The sequence below is a fragment of the Ambystoma mexicanum genome, chromosome 7p, assembly GCF_040938575.1.
Source record: "Ambystoma mexicanum isolate Mex_15411 chromosome 7p, UKY_AmexF1_1, whole genome shotgun sequence".
Taxonomy (NCBI): Eukaryota; Metazoa; Chordata; class Amphibia; order Caudata; family Ambystomatidae; genus Ambystoma; species Ambystoma mexicanum.
In genome coordinates, this window is record NC_090939.1 from 599,811,921 (window position 1) to 599,838,232 (window position 26,312).

Sequence of the window (26,312 nt, forward strand, 5' to 3'; positions counted from 1 at the left end):
TTGTTAAAGGCAAGACGAATCTTTTATTTTGCTCCTCACTGGGAAGTGAAATATGGCATTTACGCATGTCTTAACGAAGTCCCAGCTCTCTAATTGGGTATTTTTTTTTATTGAAAGGACACATATAGCCAGAAATGAATAGTTACTGACTGTAGTGATTAATCTACTTTTAGTCCATAGTACCCTTTCCTCCATACTGTATGGGCGTCCCTCGAAGAAACGGCAGACTGAACCTTTTTCTCCAGAAAAATCATTTCCCCCTCTTAAATTTAGAGGCGTGCAGGGGCGCATCCCAGGAAGCATGCGCTCGCCTGACTCTGCCGACTAACGCCATTCCTCAGTCCCCCTTGACGCGTCGACAATATTCAACATTGCCTAATGACACCAGTATTATTAGGGGGGAGGATGGTGGGACGTATGGAGCAAAGACTATGGACTAAGAGTATGTTAGTCACTATGGTGAGTAACTATCAATTACTCTTAAATCCCGTCCCCATTCCTCCATACTGTATGGGCGATTACAACTGAATGTAGCCCCAGGGTGGAGAGGAGACCCTCCTTAAGCAAACAGGTTTCTTAGAACTGCCTGCCCGAATGTCTGACCTAGAGGCAGTGTCCAAACAGTAGTGCTTGCCGTAAGCCAAAGGGGAGGCCCAGGTGGCCTCCCTGCTGATGACTTGCCACGGTACATGCCATTGGAACGCGATGTCTCTGGCTTTGGCTCTGACTGCATGGCCATGCAAATTAGCCAGAACTAGCCTGTGCTGCCGCTCATAGGCCTCACAGATGGCTGCGACCATCCACCTTGCTATGGAGGCCTTGGAAGCCTGTTAACCTGGCCTTGAACAACCAAAGGTGACAAAGAGGGGCTCCGACTTGCGAAAGTCCTTGGTCCGGTCCAGGTAGTATTTCAGAGCGTGTCTGACATCCAGACGGTGATAAACCCTCTGAGGCTCATCCTTGGGGGTCGGCGAAGAAGGTGGGTAAGACTATCTCCTCGTTTAGATGGAAGGAGGAGGACACCTTGGGTAGGAATGCAGGGTGCATCCGGAGGACCACCTTGTCTTTGTGAAAGGTAGTGTAGGGCTCTGATGTTACCAGAGGCTGGATTTCGCTGACTCAGAGCGGAGGTGAGGCCTACAAGCAGGGCTGTCTTTACAGTGACAAGCCTGATGTCCAGGGACGTCATTGGATCGAACGGGTTGTGCGCCAGGGCGTCCAAGACTACATTGAGGTCCCACACAGGGTGTGGCTTCTTTATAGGCGGGTAGAGTCTGTTGAGGCCCACCAGATGCCGCTTGACCACCGGGTTAGAGGAGAATAGACCCTCCTCCAAATTCCTGTAGGCTCCTATGGCTGCCAAACAGGTACGGCATGTGTCCACCTGTACTCCGGAGTGGGCGAGGTGTGCCGAGTAGGAGAGCACGTCGTCCAATGTGCACTTAAGGGGGTCGATCTCATTAGAGTCTGTCCAATGACAGAATCTAGACCATTTGCTCTTATATTGGCGCTTGGTAGCTTTGCTTCGGGCACCCTGGATGATCTCCAGGTTAGCCTGAGATAGGCTCAAGTGTTTCAGTGTGACCGGCTCAGGAACCACGCTGCGAGGGCTAGCTTGTGAGGAGCAGGATGGAGTGCAGCGGTAGGTGAATGGGAGGCCTGTCCGATAGACTGAGAAGCTAGGAGAACCACGAGATCGCCAGCCACCAAGGAGCTATCAGAATGATGCTGAGGTGACAAGATTCCTTTATCCTGCAGATCACCCTGTGTACCAGGGGTGTGGGCGAGAAGGTGTATGCCGTCATGTAGTTCCATTGCATCTGGAATGCATCGCCCAGGGAGCTGGAGCCCTACACCTGCCAGTAGGCAAACTGCTGGCATTTCCTGTTGTCCTGGGAGGCAAACAGATCCACTTGGGGATGCTCCCACCTGAGGAAGATCTCCTTCAGTACGAGGTCGTTCAATTGCCACTCGTAATTGTCCACCCCCAGTCTGCTGAGCCTGTCCACCTCGAGGTTGGACTCCCCCGGGATGTGGACGGCAGTGAGGTTGATGATGTTCTCCAGAGCCCATTCCCACATGCTGACCGCTAGGTTGTACAGCGGAGAGGATTAGGTTGCACAGTGGAGGGGGATCTGGTACCCCCCATGCTTGTTGACATAATACATGCTGGTGGAGTTGCCAGTCTGGATAAGTATTGTCTTGCCCTCTCTATCAGAGGGAGGAAGCCCTAGAGGGTCAGCCATATGGCCTTCAATTCTAGCCAGTCGACGTGGGAATCTTGCTCCTGCCGAGTCCAGACTTCATGGGCGCTGTGGCTGTCCAGTGTGGCTCCTCAGCACTCCAAGGAAGGTGTCCGTAGTGACGGTGACCTGAGGGAGAGGCTGCCGGAATGGCTTGCCCTGCCGCAGGTTGCAATACGCAGACCACCACGTGAGGTCCGGGTGGAGAGATGTAGGAATGTCGACTAGCTTTGCTTGGGAGCCCCTCTCCCGATTCCATGAGGCTGCAAAGTGCAGATGTAATCTCGTCTTAAGTTTCATGTGGGGTATGGCCAACAGGGCCCCCGCCATAATACCTAGCAGGTGTTGGTACCATCAGGCTGAGGTCGCTGTCCTGGAGGGGAAGTGAGTAGTGGCTCTCTTGGTGGACGTGATCTTGTCCTGCGAGGGAAAGTCTCTCGGAGCACGAGTCCCTGATTAGGCGCAAGAAGGTGAGTCTCTGCGTGGGATGTAGCTGAGACTTGAGATCGATAGCAAACCCCAGGTCCTGGAGTGTGTTCATAAGCGCGGAGGAGGTGTGGAAAACCCTCTCCCGAGATGAATGGGAAGACGTGGTGGCCCTTGGCCCTGAGGAGGGCTGCCACTGCATTCATTAACCTGGTAAATACCCTGGGGGCTGTGTTGAGGCCGAAGAGTAGCACCTTGTGTTGGAAATGGCAGCCCATGATCCTGAACCGCAGTAAGGACCAATGCAGCTGACAAATAGGGGCGTGTAGATACGCGTCCTTCAGATCTAAGGAGCACATCCAGTCTCCCCGGTTCAGTGTCTGTGCAATGAGTGCTGGCGTAACCATCTTGAATCTTTGTAGAAGAAGGGAGATGTTGAGGGGGTAAAGGTCCAATACAACTCTCAGGCCAGCCTGGTTCTTCTTCTGCGTGATGAAAATCCTGGAATAGAAGCCCTAACCTTGCTGGGAGGCTGGGACTTCTTCCACTGCCTGGCTCTCGACGAGTGACCGGATCTCCACCAACAGAGTTGCTGTCCCAATCTGTTGGCGAGGAGGGGAAGAGGGAGGAGAGGAAGGGACTAGTAGGAGGTACCCTGTAGATACTACGGAGAGGATCCAAGGATCTGAAAAGTCATGGCACCAAAATTGCACGTGGAATGCCAGCCTGCCCCCACCAGACATGTGGACCCGAAGGGGCGTGTCATGCCTTCTTTCCCTCTGAGACTGTTGCGGAGGAGGGGGATTGGAAAAAGCCCTTGCCTCCCACCCCCTTTTGCCGTTTCCTCTGGTGCTGACTCGGGGAACAGTCAGGTTGTCTGGAACTCCGTCGAGGAAGCCCCGGAACCCGCCAGACACCCACCCCTTGTTGGAGCGTTGATGTGACTGAGTGTATGCCTTGGGCATGGCCTTCGTAAGAATAGATAAAGACTTTGCGGTTTGCAAGCTGTTCTTTTAATCTAAGTCTTCATCCGTGGTAAAGTGAAAGAGGTCACTACCCTCAAATGGAAAGTCCAATATGCGTTCCTGGACGTCAGGGTTAAACTCAGCAGCCCGGAGTCGGGCAGTCCTTGAAATGTCCGTGGCAATGCTGATGGCCCGGCCAAATGTACCGTTGTGAGCCACTGTGGACTCCATGATGTCCTTCGCTACCAGCCTGGCTTCTCCTAATCCCGACATAAAGCAAGCTTGGCTCTGTGCCAGTCCAGGAGTGAGCTCAAGACTCTGGCCAAGTCTCTTGCAACCAGGTCTAATGTCTAAAAACCTACTGATGAGGTCCAACCAGACCGAAACACGTGTCTGGGGATGCTGTTGGTACTCTTGTTCAGAGGAGAATTGCCTAGCATTTCGGTGCTGGACCGCCCCAGGGCAGGACAAAGACTGATATGTTTGGAATATTTCTTTTCTGTGAAAGATAGTGAGCTAAACACTCTAGGTAAGTCTCTCGCAACCAAGACTAATGTTTGGCAGAGGGGCTCCCACGACCCCCCTTGTTAATTTGCATAGTCCGGGAGGAAGTCCGCAATTTCCTGCCAGAGCCTTTGGTGAACGGCCGTCAGCATGGCATCAGCATTGGCTTGGCGTAGGTGCAAGGAGGAGGAGTACAGCTTTTTCCCGTACGCTTCTAAGATATTCTCCTCCTTGCCTAGCAGTGACGAGGTAGTCAAGGATGACAGAGGCTTAGAGTAGAGTGATGCCGCAGTGATCACTGAAGAGTGCGGCTGAGGATGCGCCGAAAGCAAGAGTGTATCCCACTCCCTCTACCTGGCGTCGAGGCTACGATGGACAGGTTGGGCACAGTGTGGCCAGAGCCACCCCTTTTTGGCCAGGGCAAAGACGTCCTTCTGTATCGGGATCCCAGTCTTGGTAGGGGGTCTTAGGGTGAGGAATTCTGCCAAGACCCCCTCCTCGGGATGATTGACCTCAGGCTGAGGAAGGCCCAAATATTCTGCCAGGGCTGCAAGGCGTTCATGGAAGGGCATGGCTGAAGATGGCGTGTCGGGGTCCTCCTCCTCGTCTGTGTCCTCCCAAGTGCTTGGAGGATCAATAACTGGTGGAGGAGTACTGGTATCCGTGGGCTACGGAGTGGAGACCGGAGCTGGTGGCTGCTGCGGAGGCTGGTGTGGAACCACCTAGGGGGGGTGCCGGATATCAGAGGAGCCGGCAGGGGCAGCGCGGGTTGCGCTGGGGCCTGTGGCACCGGAGCCATTGAAGGAATGAATGGGTGCCAGTGGGATGACCTGAGGGCGCATGTCCCTGAAAGCATCCCAAAGGATGGACCCCATCTGAGAATTTTGCATCAGCGCTAGGAACCTTACATCACTTCCTTCTGCTTTATTACCCACACCTTCACAAATGCATACATTCCATACTTTTCTATACAGTTTCTGCAATTTACCCTACAAAAATAGCAAAATAAGTATATGATTATTTCTTCTATCTCCTAACATCCAATAACACAGCCTTAAGAAACCAAGTGAGTTTCATACGCTTAGTATTATACTCATTTGCAAAGCATGTTGAACTAATAGATTGTAAGTAAAATATAAAGGCTGAACATAGTCAAACAAAACTGCATACACACTATGTTCAGATATCAAACAACAATACTACAACAAAAACATAAAAATCAATGTCTAAATTAACAACAGTGCTATAAACACACAAAATTACTAACTTATTTCTTTTACAATTGCAGTGAAGACCACTCGCCTGAAAAGCAGCAGCATCTGAAGAACAAACAACAACTCAGAAGAAACCTGCTCATTCCAAACAAAAAAGTAAGTACAATACTACCATAATGTTCTAACGGTTACTCAAACACACTGTGGGGTTGATTCATGGAATTTGTGTGTCGAAAAACGGGGATTTGTGCGCCATTCTGCCTACAAATCCCCATTTGTTAAACAGGGATTTGCGGGCAGAATGGCACACAAATCCCCGTTTTTCGGTGAACAATTTCCATGAATCAACCCCTAGAATGTTAGTATTGCAGAACAAAGAACTGTTTTAATTCTAAACCATTAGATTTAGTATTAGTGCTTCTCCTCACCACTAGCTTACTTTGTATTGTCATCTGAACCCCAGTATAGTAACACACAAATACAAGAATAGCCTTCCCAACTAGTTGTAGCTGCCCAATGCACAATCACACACCTCCACATACATCCTTACCATCATACTCGGACACTCATGCACACAGCACACATACATTGCAGAACAGCCAAACCCATACCTTCTTTTTTTCCCCAACAGACCCCAAAGAATGCCTACCAAAAAGCAACTCTGTAGAAATCAACGCAGAAGTAGAGCAAATCAAAATAAGCATCCATCTCTAGCAGAATTTGTACAAAAAGTTCAAACAAAAGATCTAATAGAGTCATTAAGCGAAACAAAACAAGCTTCCAGTACAAAAACTTTACCTCCTCTTTCAAAATGTAAAACGAAACAAAAAGTGATTAACAAGAATTCAGCTACCACTACTGCTAACACTCCTCCTATAAATCTTGATGTAGTGGCAAGTAACCATACCAAAAAAAGTATTTTACAAAAAATGTTCCGCCACAGAGTCCGTCAGAATCTCATAAAAACAGGAGAGAACTCATGCATAACCCTTAAAACCTACCGTAGAAAATTGATCTTAGAAGCTCTCATAGACAGTGCAATCGTTCTCAAAGGTAAGTTATTTATTTTAGTGTTAAACAGAATGAAACCACTAACAAAACTAACTGCTAGACTACAAAAAAGACCTCAATAAACGGAGTGTCAACAAAAATAACTTCTTAAATATTTGTGGAGGTGAATGGAGTCACACCACGAGCACAGAACCATATTTCAATGAAGAAGCATACAAACAAAAGCAAACAAACACATTTGCCATACATAGCAGTGGACGAGCGTATGAAAAACTTAATACCATAATGGAAGAAATGCTGCTTACAAAGATATCCCCAGAAAACTCAGTATCACCTCTCCATTCGACTGAACCAAAACGTCTAGTGTACAAATGGCCATGCACGTCAATGTGTAACATGGACAAAAAATCATTCAAATCTTTACACCAGTTCCTCAATCAGTATATGAAAGGCAAAGACAAATTCAAAATGAAACTACTACAAAATATGGATACCTGTCCAGTGCGCAAATACACAGGACTACAAGGACATTCATTAGCCTGCATTTCAGGACGTATTTGCAAAAGCACCTTCCATCATATCAAAATTATATCAACACATCATTCAACTATAAAAAATCTAGACCATAAACTGTATTTGCTAAAGGTGCAGATCTAGCATTAGACAATTTAAATAACAATCTTCTACATGGTACAGCCAAAAGACCTACTCGAAGAAATAGAGCATATCCAGAGAAAATATTCTGGAAATGAAAGCCACTTAGAAAATGCAATAGCTTACAAAAGACTAGGAACAATTGTACAAATGGCAACCTTCTACTACACAAATACAAAAAAGAAATACTAAAATGTAAAAGTGCATCAGCTGAAGTACCAAACCATGTGTGTGTGTTGCCGCAGACATTTTTAGAAAAGTAGCACAAAAACTGTAGACATACAAAATAGAAGACAATGAAGATTCCAAATGGTTTGAATTAGCTCTCTACCTTATAGCAGAAACAAATAAGAAATAAATGACCCCTTAATACTTTGCAGTTACTGCAATGCAAAACTTGACAACCAAACTCCTTCACGTGCTATCACAAATAACTTGGAATTATTTCCACTACCAAAACCCCTGCAACAACTCAATTTATATGAGAGCATCATAATTCAAACAGTGCATACATTTCAAGCAGTAATGTGCCTTCAACCAAAAACAGCAAAATTACCTCTCTCTGAATTAGTGAAAGGCATTTGTGGCAAAGTAGTTTATTTACCATTAGATCTGAAAGAAAATGTACACACTCTGGGAGTGCAACCTCCAATAGATCAATCTTTAGACAAAACAATTTGGTAACAACTCGTAGACTTACATAAAGTTAGACAAGCCTTGCAATATCTAAAAGACAATAGTGAATACTACAAAGAAATTAATATTGAAGAAAACCTGAGGAAAACCACTGAAATAATTCAAGAGTCACCAGAAACTGGTCAATTTGAACTTCTAGATCCTGCTACAGTATCCATTATTTTAGACCATTATACAATTCAACCATTACACTCTAAAGACACCATAGATGATGCACTGGAAATGTACCAAATGTGACAAACCAAAGGACCACCAATCAGCATATGGGAAAAAAGTATAGAAGCACGTGCCTTTCCTCTACTCTATCCTATTGGGAAAAGAGGAAGGTACGATGATAGACCCACTCAGGTAACAGCATAAGAATACCGCTCGTTACGAATGTATTCTGAAGATCCACATTTTGTCTAAATCTGGGAATACATAATCCACCAACTCTTTGAAAGTGAACTAGCAACTCTATGCTACGGAGTTGCACACACATTGAAATCAGGGACCAATTTTCAAAATATATCAGCGACGCAATTACTACAAAAAGTGCAAGAAAAAGATGAGGTTCTACAATCAAGCATTACAAATCTGTTAGCAAACATGCGTGGTACAAAAGAATACTGGTTCCGACATCACCGAGATGTACGTTGTATGATATGAAACCTTGGCCCAACCACTTGGTTTGTTACATTAATTTGTGCAGAATATGCATGGGAAGATTTACATGATTTCCTACGCATATCAAACAAAAACAAAACACAGATATACCAACACCTGGAGAACTCTGCTCTCTAGATCCTGTTAATGTTTCAAGATATTTCCATCATCGCTTCATTGCTATGCTACACTTTATTTGTAATAAAACTGTTCCTCCCCTCAGAGAAGTGCAACACTTCTTTTGGAGAATAGAATACCAAGCCAGAGGATCACCACATATCCACATGCTTTTATGGATTAAGGATGGGCATAAATTTGGCCAAGACAGTGATGGCACTGTTTTACAGTTTATCGAAAAATAGGTCACTTGTGAAATTTCTTCACAAACAACAAATAGTGACCTTCATGCAAACATTTTACAATTTCAAAGACACAAATGTGGGAAATATTTTTGTTGCAAATACAAAAACAAAGGGAAATGCTACACCACATGCCGATTTGGTTTCCCTAGACCAGTTACAGCAACAGGTCAAGTAAACTATTTAACGTCTTCAGTTAGACAGTGGTAAAAGTAAATCACCTAAGAACACATATTACATAAAAAGAACAGAAGAAGCAAAATATATCAATGATAACAATGCAATCATTGCCCTCTTATGGAATGCAAACATAGATGTGCAGTACATTGCAGACAATTCCACTGCAGTTGCACGATAGGTTACAGCCTACTTACCCAAAGCATAAAAAACAGAGCTTCAAGACCTCTGGGGGGATGACCTATCGTCGGACCAAACACTGTCTCAGAAATTGTACAGGTTGGTATAAAAATGCTCTCTCAGAGAATGTGGATGCTATGAGGCTGCAGACCGTTTAACCGGTACTGCTTTGTATGGAAAATCTGAAAATATAGTATGGCTAAGTCTTGGTCCTGCTAAATCTAGAAAAAGAGTTCTCTAATCATACGAGGACATAGAAATAATAGCCAAAAATGATCCCAACAGCCAAGACATTTTGAAAAACAAATTACTAGACACATACTACCCAAACAGGAGTACCACCTTGGAAACCATGTGTGTATACCACATAGCCCAAAACTTCACATACAAAAATGATTTAAAACCAGATGAAAACAAAGGTAGATGGAAGAGCTACCTTATCTTCGCTTCAGATTCAACCTCATCAAATGGATTAAAAGAAATGACATCCGACATCACATTACTTTCAGATAACACTACGTGCCCTATCTGCGTATACTGTACATATTTGCTCACTTGATGGCATCTGCCTTAATTATGTATTTAATGTATGCTACTTTACAGCAATGTAACCGAAGCTGAACAACCCTCTTTTGCCTTAAGCGCCCTGATACCATTGGGTCTGGCGTGCATTATAAATATTAAAACAAACAAACAAACACAAACAGATACAGAGTGACCAATTGTGAAGGCAGCTTAGTGAAACTTACCAAACAAAGCTTAATTAATCATATCAAATTGTCATTAAAAACTGCTCAACATAAGAACTATATTACATGTCCCTGCTACAACTTTTTAAACCATGGAGAAAAGAAGAAGCGTTACTATATATCTAGGACTCCTATGAAGACGCTTTCAAAGCAAATGAAAGCACTATAACAGATGTAAACTTTACACAGTACAAAACAATGTTGCACAATGAACAGCAACACGAAGAAGAACTCCAGGCCCAACTAGATAAAGACACTCCCGACAGTAATCAACCTTCTGTAACAGGAAGCCAAGAACCACTGACACAACCACTAATAGCAAATGAGGCAGAATTAGCTATGACACAAGTAGAAAACACCATGTCTCACTATGATGATACAGAAGACTTCACTGAACTGAAATCAAAACTGAACAATGAGCAGCATAGCATTTTCCAAGAAGTAACAAAAGAAATTGAACATGGTGTACAACATGAAAATAAAAAAAAGTGTACCTGCCAAAACTACAAACCTATACTGCTATACGTCAGTGGTCAAGCTAGTTCAGAAAATCATCAGCAAGTTCCTTCAACAATTGACAAACAACAAACTGTCAGCTGTTGTAACTGCCCCCACAGGTTTAGCTGCCTACAACATAGGCGGTGTCACTTTACACCGATTACTACTCCTTCCAGTAGAACACCAAAACAAATTCGATTATTACAAACTTTCTACAGAAGCTGCAATGGAACTACGCAGAGTTTTGAAAAAAATGAAAAAGCTACTAATAGATGAAGTGAGCATGGTCTCCAACCTAATGTTGGCTTTGATTCACCTCATATTACAAGAAGTACTCAAAGCAGACTACAAAGAGCTCTTTGGAGGAAAGCACATAATTGTTTTCGGAGATCTTCTTCAATTGACGCCAGTGAAAGGCGAACCTATTTTTAAAACCTTAGGGCACAAACTCTCGAGTAAAACTGTTGGCACTATAGGAAATGTCAACCTTTGGCAACATTTCCAATACAGAGGATTAACAGAAAACATGCGCAAGTCTGCAGACCTCACATATGCCAACATTTTAAAAAGTATTAGGAAGTATTAGAGTTGGTGTACTATCTCAAGAAGCACAAGCAATATTGAAAAAATGGCACATCCATGCACTTCATGGCGATAACGCATGTGCTACTGATGTCATGGAAAAATTAGCACAAAATGTATTGTATGTCCTTGATGCCAACTCTTGCAAGCTGTTCAAAATTCAATGAAACAATGTTGAAAAAAGAAATGCAACCAATAATTGAAATTTGCTCCACAGACAAACTGGACGTACATGGTATGACACTACCCACATGTCAACAAGCCACAACAAGACTAAATACCTTAGAAAACTATCTCCAACACAGCTGGTTTGGAGAAAATATTAAAATTATCTTTAAACTGTAGAGTAATGCTTAAACATAACCTTGACGTGGAGCAAGGACTAGTTAATGGAGCACTTGGTACAGTTGTTGACTTTCAAACTTTCCCACGTGACAACAACATTCAGTATGTCATTATTCTCTTTGACAAACTATCAGAAGTTAAAAGGATAGGACGCTCAAAAGCCTGATTCCTTCTTTTCAAAGACATGTATGTATGCAGAGAACCATTTTCTCTAACTCTAGCATACACAGTCACCATTCACAAATCACAAGGTCTTACCCTAGATAAAGCATTGATAGATATTGGGAGCACAGTCTTTAAAGAAGGCATGAACTATGTAGCACTATCACGCTTACGTACACTTGACGGTCTATTACTAATCAAATATGATGCAAGTAAAGTAAATGCTGATATTCCTTGCATTCTAGAATACAATAGACTACGTTCACTGTACACCCCCATCTAAAAACCTATCCTGTCCAACAAAAAGTAAAACATTGTAAAAGAAAACTAATTCAAACAGAAACGAAACAGGATCTCAATGCAAATCCTCCAAAGAGAGTAAAAGAAGCTAATACTTCATTAATTACTACAACCAAAGAAGAATCTATTACTCAAAGTAACTCAGGTACTTCTTCAAAGAAGCAACACACACTCCGAAGAAATGACTTGGACACAGAACTATTAGGCCCATTCAAATTTTCAAATATAACTGGTGTAAATTGCTACGCAAATGTAGCAATAAATATTCTATTCCAATTGCCACCAATTATTGACAACATTTACTTACACAATACAAACCAATTGTGTTTGCAAATGTTAGTCCTTCATAGAAATGCAACCAACAATCCTGACAACACCTACAGTGGTCATGGAATAAGACAAGAATTGGACTACTGTGCTGGAATGGTCAAATTCACTATAAACTCACAAGAAGATCCACAAGAATGTCTAATGTACTCATACAAGTACTGGAAAACAAAAACATACCTATAAATGAGACCTTTCAGATTTCATACATGTGGAAAAATACATGCACTCTCTGCAACCATGTGGTACAGGAACACATCCCTAATGAACGCTTCGTGTATGTATCAATACCCAACTGTGAATCCATACCATTTCAGCAACTTGTATAAAATGCAAACGATGGCAGATTATGTACTACCTGCAATTCAGATAATCGCTCCACCTTACAAATACAAACACATAGTAAATACGTAATACTAATGCTTTTACGTTACAATGCAGATGGTACCAAAAACAACTGCAAGCTGACTGGATTCACACATGATCAAGTATCACTTGGTAAGAAAACCTTCACAACAATAGGTATAATCTACCACGCAGGAGCCACAACCAATGCAGGTCACTACACTGCATATATAAAAAAGAATTGTGGATGGGTCGAATGTAATGATAGTACAATTAGTCTAAAGCAGAGATTACCAGAAAATCTTATAAACTGTTATTTAATATTCTTAAAACCAAAATGTAATAACTAATCTGTGCATAAACATTAACAAAACTTTAATTAGAAAACTATAAACAGTTATAATATGCCAACAGGTATCTAACAGCCCCAAAAAATCTGCAACAAGCCAAAAGATATAATATTAGCATACAATTATAAATAAACAATTAAAATACACCAAGTATCAACCAGCCACAAAAAACTGCAACAAGCCAACAGAACATTAGCCAGAAACAACAAACACTGAAAACAAAGAAAGAAATATATCGTACCATAACAAAAAAAGTATTTTTTTTTTTAATCCAGCATGGATTTCTTTTCCCACAGACCCAATGATTTAATAAACATAGAAACTGAGCAAATTGCACAGTACACTGGTTTGTAAACTACTAAATATGAGGGTCGGAAAAATGCAGAAATGTCTATTATGCAATGCAAGAACTCCTTATGAACTACCTACACTAACATGATCTTTTCTTTTATCACGGAAATTAAAAAAAAATATCTGCTCCAGTTACCCAAGTCATGAAGAAAATATAGCCAATCACAAAAAAATCAACAGTAAGTATATAATAATTCAACTCACAAATACTGCTCCATAACACAACCACTGAAGCAAACATCTAACCATACAACACAATCCAAAATGTTTACTTCCATGGATATGTTATACTGCAGTGCTTGTTACCAAACTCTACAATCTTAAATGCATGACTTAGCCAAAACTTCACATACTATCTATACAAATCAAACAGTACAAAAACTTTAGATTTGTGAATATTTGATGGATGTTTGATTCTATGGGTGTGTTATGCTCCGGTGGTTGAGGCCAGGGTCACCGCAGCATCACACCCCCATAGAATCAAACATTTTAACTGTGCTATATGGGCTACTTATACAGGATATTAATTACAATCAGCACTATACTAACAACCCAAAACTAATATCATAATAAAGTAAAATAGCCAGAAGTACATTTTTTATGTCCGCGGACAGCCGCGGTAAACGCAGACATGACAAACACATCATGGGCACCTTCCACCTAAACAAATACAGCATTTGACCCATCTCTTACTCCCCCACCCTCCCCAAGCACTATTACAAACCAACACACTCCCCAAAGTTGTATTTTTCCCCCGTCCGTCGCTGCGCTGTCCGCGGATCCAAGATGGCGGGTGCATCAAAACAATGCGACGCACCTCACGCTTCACCCCAGCCAATCAGCGAACACGTGTTATGTCTGTCGACATGATGCAAGCTGATTAGCCAATCGGTGTCCTGTCCGCGGAGCGATCAGGGAAATGTGTCAGCGTAGCAGACATAGATATCACATTTTTTTAGACCTACTTTTTGGTCGTTTAAAAAAAAAAAAAAAACAGGACGGATTTACACCAAATTTTCAAAAGTACGCTTTCGGAACCAAGCCGCTTCTCCTGCTGCAAATTCGGTGCAAATTCGTCCAGCGGTTTGAGCTGTAGGCGTGAGAAAAGTTTTGGGGAAAAAAGAACAAGTTACTTTCTTACCTGGTAACATTCTTTCGATGGGATGGTCCGACAACGTATTCCATATCTATGACAGAAATCACCACAGCTGTGCTGCTTTGGAAAATATTTCGGCGTCTGTGTCCTGCATCGATGACGTCGATACGTTGTCCTCGAGGGCCTCCGTCAAGCCGACATCACCGGATGTTATAAGTAGGACACACAATGCCCGTAGCCTCAGTTGTAGTTTTTTCCCCAGAATGTGTGGCACCTATCTTCTGCCAGTATGATCACAGAAAGCCTTGCGGAAAGGTAAGCTGCAATCGCATAAGAAATTCTGTAGCGGGGTAGGTAGGGCAGGAGCGATATGGAATAAGTCGTCGAACCATCTCATCTAAAGAACGATACCAGGTAAGAAAGTAACTTGTTCTTCGCGGGGGTTGGGTCCTCCGACGTATTCCATATCTATGACAGACTCCCAAAGCAGTACCAATGTAAGGAGGTGGGAAAAGAATTTAGAAAATACAAATTTAGAATGCCCAATCAAATTTCAGGTTAAAGGACCGCCTTGCCAAAGGCCAAATCCTGCCCATGGATAGAATCTAGGGATTAGTGACTTACAAAAGTATGGACCGAAGTCCAGGTGGCTGCATCACAGATGTTACGAATAGGAACACCCCTCTGCAGGGCAGTAGAGGCAGCCATACGCCTAGTAGAATGGTCCATAAGCCTACCGTAGGGTCCTTACCCGTCAATCGGTAACATTCAGAAATTGCCAAGATAATCCATCGAGACAAAGTCTGCTTAGCAACGGCTTGTCCCAAACGCCTTCCAGCGTAACCAATAAAGAGCTGATCGTCCACTCTGACACGGAACATGCGTGAAATGTAGTAGATTAAAGCTCTCCTAGGATCCAGCCTATGGAGCCTCTCCTCTTCCTTACAAGGATGTGGAGGAGGATAAAATGCCGGAAGAATAACCTTCTGGCTTAAATGAAATTCCGACACCACCTTCGGAAGAAAGGAAGGAGGAACTCTAAGGACAACCCTGTCCTTAAGAAACACAGTGAAGGGTGGCTTAACTGAAAGTGCCTGTAACTCACTCACTCTGCGAGCGCAAGTGACCGCAACTAAAAAGACAGTTTTAAGGGTTAACATTCTCAAAGGACAAGAATGTAAAGGCTCAAATGGAGCACCCATTAGAAACTTGAGAACAAGGTTCAGATCCCAACCGGGCACCTGGAAAGGTGATGGAGGGAACACATTAGTGAGCCCTTTCAGAAACTGAGAAATCAAAGGGATTTTAAAATAAGAACACTCCTCAGACGAGCGCCTAAATATAGACAGCGCCGCCAGGTAACCTTTTATGGTACCCACTTTCAGGCCCCTTTTGATGGAAAAAATAGTCAAATAGGCACTTTTGGAATCATTAAAATATCAAACCCATATGGATGGGATGTTCTGAGTCACGGAACAAAATTACCAGGATTGCGTTTTTTGCACAAGTATGAGTGGTTATTTGTATGTATGGGGATGAAAGAGTATGGAAGGCAATGATATGTGAGATGTGAGCTAATTTTGTTAATGTGATAAAATGTGTGTTGTTGACAATTGATTTTTTATAGATGTGTTATTAATATATGCTCTTTTGTAAAAGTTTTGTACAATTAAAAAATGATTAAATAAATCCAAAACAAATGAGTTCTGGCATGCTGTCTTATGTCTAAAACACACACCCTTCAATAGGGTTGTTGTCTTGGAGGGGATTATGCAGCGTCTTTACGCATAAAGTTACATTGAATCAATTATAGGAGGTTGTGCAGTTTATCCGCGGACAACTGCAGCTTTTGTTTGTCCCCCTCCCGTGAGAGCAGATCGTCTCGGTAGGGAAGACGACGTGGAGGGCAGATGGACAAGTCGAGAAGGTCCGGGCAACACGTCCTCTGGGCCAATGCCGGAGCAATGAGGATCATCCGGGAACCGAACCTCTGTAATCTCTGCAGCAATTGCGGGATGACAGGGACTGGTGGAAACGTGTACAGCAGTGGGAAGGACCACTCCACCACGAACAAGTCTCCTAAGGCTCCTCTTGGAGGAAATTCCCGCAAGCAGAACCTTTTGCACTTCCGGTTGACACTGGAAGCGAAGAGATCCACTTGAGGGGTCCCCCAAAGGGCGAAGATCTCCAGGAGAATCTACTGAGCGAACTCCCACTCGTGAGAGATCGCACTCTGCTTGCTCAGAGCGTCCGCAGTCTCATTTTCGTCTCAGGCCAGATGAACTGCTGAGATCGAAATTTCCTGCTGGATGGCCCAGAACCAGAGCTGCATCGCCTCCCTGCACAGAGGAAGTGACCCTGCCCCCACCTTTTTGTTGAGGTACTGCATGGCCACTGTGTTGTCCGTCAGAATCTGGACATTCTTTCCTCGCACAGTCGGCAGAAAAGCCTTCAGGGCAAGCCTGACGGCCCTCAGCTCCAACAGATTGATATGGAGTCTGGACTCCGACGGAGACCAACAACCGATGACTGTCAGCTCGTTGGCATGAGCTCCGCATCCCGTGAGGGATACGTCCGTCACGATTGTCACCTCCGGCAAGGGAAGCCAAAATGGAGCCCCCCTCATCAGATTGCCTTCCACGGCCCACCACAGAAGGTCCTGGGCGACCGAGGGTGGCACCTGAACGGGGTCCGACATCCTGCCGTTGGACTGTGTCCACTGGAGCTTGAGAGCCCATTGCAGAGATCTCATCCGCAACCTGGCCTCTGGCACCAGAAGAATGCAGGATGCCATGAGGCAGAACAACCTGAAGAACTCCAACGCTGGGAGACTCTGGGCATGTTGAAACTTCTGCACCATCTGCTGAATGTGTTGAGCCCTCACCTGGGGAGGAAAACACTGCCCCAGGGACGTGTGGAACACTGCTCCCATGTACTGGATCTGCTGAGTTGGCGTCAAGTGGGACTTCTTGAAGTTGAGGGAGAAGCCCAGCTTGTGAAGGGAGTGGCAGGTGACGGACAGGTGATCCAGGACTTGCTCGGGAGAGTGCGCCCTGATCAACCAATCATCCAGGTAGGGGTAGACGTTAATCCCCCCTTTCCTGAGATACGCTGCCACCACCACCTTGCGCTTGGTAAAGACCCTCGGGCGGAGGTCAATCCGAACGGCAGGACCCGGAACTGAAAGTTTGAGTTGCCAACCGCGAATCTCAGGTACTCGTGCTTGGGATGGATCGGCACATGAAAATAAGCGTCCTTGAGGTCGAGAGACACCAACCAGTACTGAAGTTGAAGGGCCTGGAGGACTTGAGAAAGAGTAACCATCTTGAACTTGCACTTCCTGGGGAGCTTGTTCAAACCGCGCAAGTCCATGATGGGTCTCAATCCCCAGTCTTTCTTCGAAAATAAAAAAATAAGGGGAATACCATCCCTTGTTCCTCTCCGCTATAGGCACCAACAGTTCTTTGGCACCTTTCTCCAGCAGGGATTGAATTTCCTGCGCAAGGAGCGGATCCGGACTCTTCAAAGAGATTCCCTGGTGGATTGTCGCGAGGCCTCTGCCGGAAAGGAAGACAGTAGCCGTGGGCTATGATCTCCAGAACCCACACATCTGAAGTAATGGCACCCCATTCTACAAGATGCTGCGCCAGCCTTCCCCCAACCAGAGAAGCATGGGCCTCACGACTTGAGCTGAAGCGGCTGCGGCAGTGCCTGAGGACAAAGTGGCAACTGCTCGAGAGGCCTTGGCACCTCGAGTACCTTGTTTTCAACCTCTGGCACTCCTACGGTGGCCCCTTTGACTTGCAGCTCCTCTCGATTTACTAAAGGACGAGTAATATCGAAAGGAACCTCCCCCCTCCATTGCTGTCCCTTAGGACGAAAAGGCCGAGGTTGGCGAACTGGGATAGTAGGTTGTGCCAGCACGGGAGTCTGATGGGTTCGCACACTGCCAGTTTGCACAGGTGCGGGAACCACGGCTGTCTCGCCCACATGGGAGCAACTAGGATGAGAGTCATCGATTCCCTGTGTGTCATGCTGACCACCTCCCTCAACAGAGCGGTTGGTGGAAAAGCGTAGGCAAACATCTCCGACCAGTTCATCCATAGAGCGTTCCCCATGGAGCCTGGCTGGGGGAACCTGGATGCGAATCCTGGGCATTGTCCGTTTTCGCTTGTGGCGAACAGGTCTATAGTGGGGAAACCACACTGTGCGTAGAGGTGTCCTACGACTTCTTCGTGTAGACACCATTCGTGTTCTTCCGGGAGGGGGTCTCTGCTCAAAGCGTCTGCTAGTGAATTGAGATCCCCTGGAACATGTTGAGATGACAGGTAAATGTTCCGTCTGAGTGCCCATATCCACATTTTCTGGGCAAGTTTGGACAGATTTGGCGAACGAGTGCCCCCATGTTTTTTTATGTAAAACATTGCTGTTGTGCTGTCCATTAGGATATGCACTGACAGGTTCGATAGGTGGGGTTCGAAAGCTCGAAGCGCTCTGAAGACTGCCAAAAGCTCTAGCAGATTGATGTGATTCTTGGCCACTGTGTGAGACCAGAAGCCCTGCACTGTGTGATGAAGAAGGGGTGCTCCCCATCCTGAGAGGCACGCGTCTGTAGTGACTAAAGCCTGTATTTCTAGATCGTAAAAGTGTTTCCCCTTTGAAAGATTCTCCCCAGTCCACCATTGAAGACTCTGTACTAGTTTTGGCGAAACGACCACTAGATCGTCCCACTGACCACTTGTCTGAGACCACTGTTTCGCCAACCATTCCTGCATGGGTCACATGCGCAGGCGCGCGTGGGGAACCAGGTAAATACATAACGCCATCATGCCTAGCAAACACATCGCTTTGCGAACCCTTATCTGACGACCGGACTGATATTGAGGAATTTGCAGTAATAGATTGCAAATTCTTTCCTATGATGGAAAGGCCAACCCCTCTTGAGTGTTTAGGACAGCTCCTAAGAAATGTTTGGAGGTGCTTGGCACCAGGCTTGATTTTTCCTCGTTGATTGAGAAGCCCAATTCGAAGAGGTTTATCGTTCTTTGGATGTTGGATTTGCAAATTACTGGGGTCTCCCCCGTGATGAGCCAGTCGTCCAGTTAAGGGTACACTGGGATTGCCTCCCTGCGTAGGTGCGCCGCCACCACCGCCAGTACCTTGGTGAATACCCTTGGAGCCGAGGCTATACCGAAGGGCAGCACCTTGAACTGGTAGTGCTGACTGTCCACCTTCAAGAGCAAGAATCTTCTATGCGCTGGGAACATGGAAATATGAAAATAGGCATCTTTGCTGTCTAATGTTGCCATGTAATCTCCCTTCTTTAGTAGGGGGATTACTTCTCGGAGGGTAGTCATGCGAAATTTTTGAGGCTTGACATACTTGTTTACAGGGCGTAAATCTAAGACTGGGCGCATTGTTAGATTTCTTTCGGCACAAGGAAGTAAGTTGAATAAATACCCTTGTTTACCTGGTTGCCCGGGACAAGTTCTACCGCGTCCTTTGCAAGAAGAAGGATGATCTCCTTGAGGAGGATTCTTTGGTGCTCCAAGGAGTGTATTTTCTGTCTTGGAGGATGGTCGCGGGGGCGCTCCACCAGTTCGATGCAGTATCCCGCGGACACTGTGGACAGCACCCATCTGTCCGATGTGATCCCCTCCCATGCGTGGGTGAAGCTGGAAATGCGCCCCCTACTGGGGATGCATGGGAAGGGACCTTGAGCGGAGCGTCACTGTTTGTTGGCAGGCGTACCACCTCTACCTGGGTTGCCTCTCCCTCTACCACAGCCCCTTTTTTGACCTCTGGTGAAATTCTGGGTACCCTGTTGGTGGTTTCCCTACGATGTACCTTGTCCTTTGGAGTAGTTGGCCCCTCTTTGGGAATTTTGGCCGCGGGAGCGATGAAAATTATTATTCCCTCGTCGGTTCGTGGGTTTATTGGTTAGCTGACCAAGGGACGTAAGGGTCTCCTATTCATCTTTTGCTGTTTTGAGTGCCTCTTCCACCGCTTTCCCAAACAAGACATTTGGTTCCACCGGCATGTCGATTAGGGTGGCTTGTGTCTCGGGTTTGAACCCCGATTGCCTTAGCCAAGCGTGTCTCTTGATGACTGTGCTCTCTGCGATGAGATGGCCTGCATTGTCTGCCGCGTCAAAAGTCGCCTTAGAATGCATCCGGACACCGATCTCCCTTCTGATGCAATCTGGGCCCAATCGCCCGTTAGAGGTTCAGGTGCGGAGGCAATGAGGGCAACTACCTGCTCTCATTGGTGACAATTATAACTTGCCAGCAGAGTGGTGGCATTAGCAATTCTTGCCTGGTAAGCGGAGGTGGAAGCTACTTTCCTTCCTAGCCCGTATATCCTCTTGCTCTCCTTGTCTGGGGGAGCTTTGGAGGATGCTAGAGATGTACCCGCCCTCTTTCTGGTAGTTGTGACCACCAAAGAGTCAGGTTTAAGCTGACCCCTTATATAAAGTGGGTCGGAGGGGGCGGCCCTGAATAATTTTTCTATTCTTGAGTTGACTACCCGGGTAAGGTTAGGGGTGAGGAGGGAGGGATCAATTCTGCGTTGAATGGATTTCAGAATTGGTATGGCTTGGGCAACGGATTTCCTATCCCCCATAATTTCTTCTGCAAATTCCCTCTCTTCTTGAGCCCCTTGAGTGTCTATCTGAAATTGCTCTGCAGCTTTGGCTAAGACCTCATTTAGTAAAAGCTGATTATGCACAGGTGAGTCATTCACCGGTGGGTCCTTGGGAATAGGGGAGTCGAGACTATAGGCCTCTGCCTAGTCTTCCTCCTCCTCATCCTGGTCCTCATCGTCCCCATAGTATTTGACCCCTGCCTGGTCGTCTAGTATTTGTATGTCTGGATCTTCAGCATACTGATGGTAAGGTTGAATAGTGAGTGGGTCCGAAATCAGGCCCTGAACTGGAGTCTCAGTGCGAGGTCTCTTACTAGGAGGCTGAGGGTTTTTGGATCCGGAAGGAGTAGAGTTAACAGGGGTTTTCTGATAGCTTAGAAAGTAATCAGGATTTTTCTCATAAAAATTTGCCATAAAAGACATTCGCCTCATCACCTTGTCGATGTCTTCAGCGCTCCATTCCTTAGAACTGGGAACGATCACCTCTTGATGAGGTTCATCTTCCATTCCCATATCCTCTGGAGTGGGAGGGACAACCTTAGGCCTAGTGACAGGGTCATGGGTCTTGGTCTTTTCAGAAGATCTAAGTTTGTCCTTCTGAACCTGGTGTTCAGATGTTTTTTTTATGTTCGTCTCCTTTCCCATGTGTGGAAGAATGTTTCCCTGACTCCTTGGACTTCCCTGAATCTTTTGACGCCTGGCGTCGATATTCGGAGGTGGTTTCCGTAGGGTCTATGGATTTAGAGGGGGGGACGTCGAGACTCTGAGGCAGACATAGAACGAACTACCGCAGCCGACTTTGAACGTGCTGCTTTAGGGTGGAGGTCGGTTTCGTCTTCTGACGACCAAACCTCCATGACTTGAGGAAGCGTGAGACCCTTAGCAATCGTAGACGGTTGCTGTGTGTCGTGAGACGATCGAGACCTGGAACGCCCAGAGGACACCAATTCTGCGGACCGCTTTCTTTGTGCCTTTTTCTGCCGATCGCTCGACACGCGTGTCGAGTCTCGGGAGGGGTTAGTGTGTTTAGATGTAGGTGTATGGGTAGCGCTAATGCCGCCGGATGTGGTCTCCATAACTGCCCCGCCGGACAGTCCTCCGAGGTCGGGGGCTCACGCTTGGGTGTCTAACGACACTCCAGTGCCCTCGCCGTCCGAAACGGCGGCTTTGCTGCCATCACTGAAGCAACCCACAGCGTCCATGGCCTTGAGTTGCCTGGCGTAATGGGCCCGTTTGGTGGAGCGGTCCTTAAGTGTTTTAGCTTTAAAGAGCTTACACGCTCTGCAATTGGCTTCAGGGTGGTCCATAGGCAAACAGAGGTTACATGTGTTATGCTCATCTACCCAAGGGAACTTACGGTTGCACTTGGGGCAGAATTTAAATGGAGTACTCTCCATATGTTATCTGGCAGCGGGCGAGTGTATATAGGAAATAAACGAGTGTGAGTATGTCCACCCCCCACTCTCCCTACTTGCAGGGCCGAAGCCAGAGGCCTTCCGAGGCCCAAAGTCCGTCATGCAGTCTTGACGGCTGTTCGTTCTTCAGTTCCGGCGTCGATCTTCAGAGTCTCGACATGGGATAAGAGGAACGGGGAATTTATGAATAATTAATCACAAATGGCTGAAAGCCAGGGAACTCAGCAACTTTGCTTCCAACAAGTATGGCAGAAAAAAACAATCTGAGGGTCCTACACGCGTGAGGGATCATGGGTACAGTAGACGTCACTAGGGATAGTATTACTGGCATGCTCTAGGTCGACGCACATTTTCAAGTTTCGAAAAACAAACTAATACTCTGCAGCTTCCACTAGATGTCGGCCTATGCACAGCATGTGAACTAAGCAGATTCCACAAGCCTCAGAAATATATTAATGTTAATATCAATTGTAGGAGCAGAGCATGCTCCTTAATTCAGATTTCAAACACTGAGAACTTAACTGCAATACCAAAAATACATATTCAGTAACGTGCAACGTGGTCCAATAGCATGCTGTTTGGGTTTGAGTGATATTTGTAAACCTTGTCTCTTTTGGATTAATGATATGTCATGCCACGAAAACCGCTCAATGGTATTAATGGGCCATATAAACTCAGACAAAAATATCGTGGAAAAAAAAAAATGCAAGGATTGCAAATGCTAATAACTGCAAACTATAAGTACTGGACTGTAAACTGCTTACCTGTTTTATCAATAGTTGCACTTTCAACTAACATGCGCAGTAATCCACACAAGGTCCGTGTGGCCTCATTCTGCATGACTTCAGCATGGACACCTGATGAGAGACAGAGGCTCTGAAGCAAGTTGACTGTACTCATTAGCATCATTGAAGTAGGGTGAACATTCCCTTCCACTGGATCAGCTTCTAGAATAAAAGTGATATTAAACTATGATGATCAATGATATTACAGATGAACACAGGCTTCTTTGACGGCATATGCTAGAGGTTTAAAGTTTCCAGGACGGATTCTTGAAAGCTGTGTTAAAGAAGTTATTCTCTGTAGCATCACAAGCTATTATGGTCTGAAACGCTTACAATGTAACAAATGACAGAAATATAGTACATGAAGGCCTATTATGGATAATATTGAGCCCTCTTGACAAGTTTAGAAACAATCACTTTGTTTAATCAAAGTTAAAAGGGAAGCTGTGTAGTTTTGAGATTCCAATCTCCATAACAGGTTATTCCAAGTATCCAACAGACCTGGAGGATTACAATTTAGCATCTTACTAGAATGTACCTGCTTCACTCTTAATGCCTTCAGTTATGTGACTCCATCCACGATTTTTTGAGCAAACGTGATTTTGTTATTTTGGGGGGGGAGGGTTGATCTCTCTTCCCCCTCTCACTCCCCAGGTACCACCCCCTCCCCACCCTAACCCAGTCTTACCCAATTATCAAGGTGTTCAAACATCGGTAATCCCTACTATCTGCAATCTGGTTGCCTGATGGTGAGGGTCTAAATGCAACCACCTCATCTGTCTCACTCCCTATGTGATTTATGTGATTTTCTGTGTGAATCCTAACCTGGGCCCCACATGAAGAATAAAACCAGGAAGTGGTGCCTACCAATCACCCGGGTTTAACTACATTTTTCATCTCACACACATACTCTTCATCTTGATTTTTTAAACTCCACTATTCTCTCCTCCCACTACTCTCCACCTCTCCTTCTCCCACAATCTCCATCCTTTCATTCTCACAATAACCTTTCTCACTCAACCCCGCTTACTCCTCTAATCTCTCACTTCAACCAACTCTACTGAACCACCTTACATGCACGGTGACACACAGGTATCATTCCCTCTCAATAAATACCTCACCTTGCACACGCTCTCTGTAATCCTCTTCTATGCTTTGCTCCACCATTTTTCCTCTGCAAAGTCTTTCAGTCTGCCTTCTCCGTTGATCACACCAAAACAACCGACACTTCCTCAGTCTTTCCGTGTTCACGTATCCCCCTCTTGCCCCTTCCATTGGCCTTGTGATCAGATGGCTCCCCAGGCCAATCATGGACTTCCTCACCCCGATGAGCTGGGGAAAGATTAAACCACTTTAAGCCCTGTTGGGGATAACTTCCAGGTATGCCAGAGTGAAAGTGGAAGTTTGCGGACTTGGAGGGCCCAAAGCCCTCCTAAAGAATACACGGGGGACTCAGTCAACGGCAAGTTCACACTGTGGTTCATTACAGGCAAAACCAACAGGAATCGATGCAAGAACTCAGAAAAATGCAGCATGTCACACAGTAAATGGCGCACAGGCCACTTTTGTCTTGGAAACACGTCACTGCTGCGTCATTACTTGGGCCTCTCTCCAAAAACCTATTGCAGCGTGGGATTGGCCGTCAGGTGCATAGTAACCTATATGGGTACGATACGTTTTATTCTACTAGCTCTTCAATGTCAGGTGGCTGGCCTGTTCCATCCCCAGATTACCAACTATAACATTGTTGCAGAGTTATGAATTTACCATTGGTTCTTACCCGTTGCTACCCACCCCTAGGGTACTAAACTGTGATTGGCTAGAGCAGACGTCCCCAGGCCTGGGACCCAAAGCGGTTCTCAGCTCACTGTGCAGCTTTTCAAGGAGATGTGAATGACTATGTGTCTGTCTTGTAACTTGTGTGCACCACCTTTGTCGCATGAGATATTCTCCTGCTCGGTGCAACACTTGTTGCATACATGTTGCAGTCCATGTCTGGCTGCCTGGGCTTGGCTCTCCTTTCTCACCACTGATCACTGTCCATTGTCTGCTTCAGCTGCATCACGTGTTTGGAGACCACAAAATTGAGCTCTGCAGCTCTGAATTATGAGGATGTATTCTCTTTTTCTGCAGCTGGTTCCTTTGTCATCTGGGGATTGGGATGTCTTCAGTACCTCTTGACCTTGGCTGCGGGTTCTGTCTCACACGTCTTGCTCTCTGTCCAGCCTGAATCAGCTCATCTCGTCCCTTTCTCAACAGTCTGAGGCCTGCTGTAATTTCCCTAAACCTTATAATGCGGTTTCTCCATTGCCCACGCTATCCTATATTCTCCAAAGGTTAATCACACTTGGCTCTGTCCGGTCTCATAGGTGCTCCTGCAGTTCCATATTCGCATTATTAATGCTCAAGCATCTGCAACCTTTGCTCAGGATCTCTTGTGCCTTGCAGTTGCTTTATTTGGCGAATGGTAAAAATAATAAAATCAATGACAGTATGTATATGTACCTATCCTCTAACTATAGAATGGTACGCTCATGTTCTTCATGTATTCAAGTGTGTGTTTGTGTCCCTAAGTGCGGATCACACGTGTCCTTCATGTCCAACGCTGCAATATAATGGTGTATCTACCGATGTCGGCAACATGGCTTCTTGGTGCTTAGTTTAGGCTGTCTGTATAGGTGTCTCAGCATGGCATGCAGCTCATCATCCATACATGGATAGATCTGTACTGTGCCAGGTCGGTAAGGCTGACTGAGGGGGTACCTCTCACCGTATTTATCGATCATTGGGGCATTTGGGATTCGTCTGAAATAGAATGGGCGATTGCAGTGTTTTCTGGCCTTCTGTCTTGTCATGAACTTGATGGGAGGGGGGACTGGTGGCAAGACCCCCAACTCCCTCTTCAGCCCCACCCCCTTCGTGAACCGGTCTCGAAATAGTGGACTGTTTAGATGAATTTCCAAAATCAGCCCTTGGGAAGGTTTTGGGAGGTCCCTCTATTTATGGTAAACAGGGAAGACAGAGTTTAGCCAAACCATGAGAGGATAGTGTCATGATGCCTACCTCCAAGGAGCCAGGTCCGACCCAGCAACCCCAGAGGCAGGCATCATTCCCCCCAGGGAAGTGCCAGCGGGCCCAAGCTGGGGCCCTTTGGACACAGTCCTGGCGCCTTAGGCGCCAAGCTCATGTTGGACCCCTGTCCTGGGCGCCTTAGGCGCCAGGCTCATAAAGCTAGACATGTGTTCCAAGTGTTTTAATGTGCACTTACCTGATGCTGAGCATGCTGCTACA

The 26,312-nt window shown here is 45.5% G+C and overlaps 1 protein-coding gene across 4 annotated transcripts in view; it reads right to left on the reverse strand.

Moving 5' to 3' along the window:
- The window catches only part of HERC2 (HECT and RLD domain containing E3 ubiquitin protein ligase 2), a 2,956,340-nt gene that overhangs the window by 1,769,245 nt on the left and 1,160,783 nt on the right, over positions 1-26,312 (reverse strand). For 3 of the 4 annotated variants that reach the window (XM_069636607.1, XM_069636603.1, XM_069636606.1), the window contains exon 38: positions 23,001-23,183. In XM_069636607.1, the coding sequence (XP_069492708.1) occupies positions 23,001-23,183 (183 nt within the window). The remainder of the gene's footprint in view (positions 1-23,000; positions 23,184-26,312) is intronic. The other variant, XM_069636605.1, reaches the window with a different exon arrangement.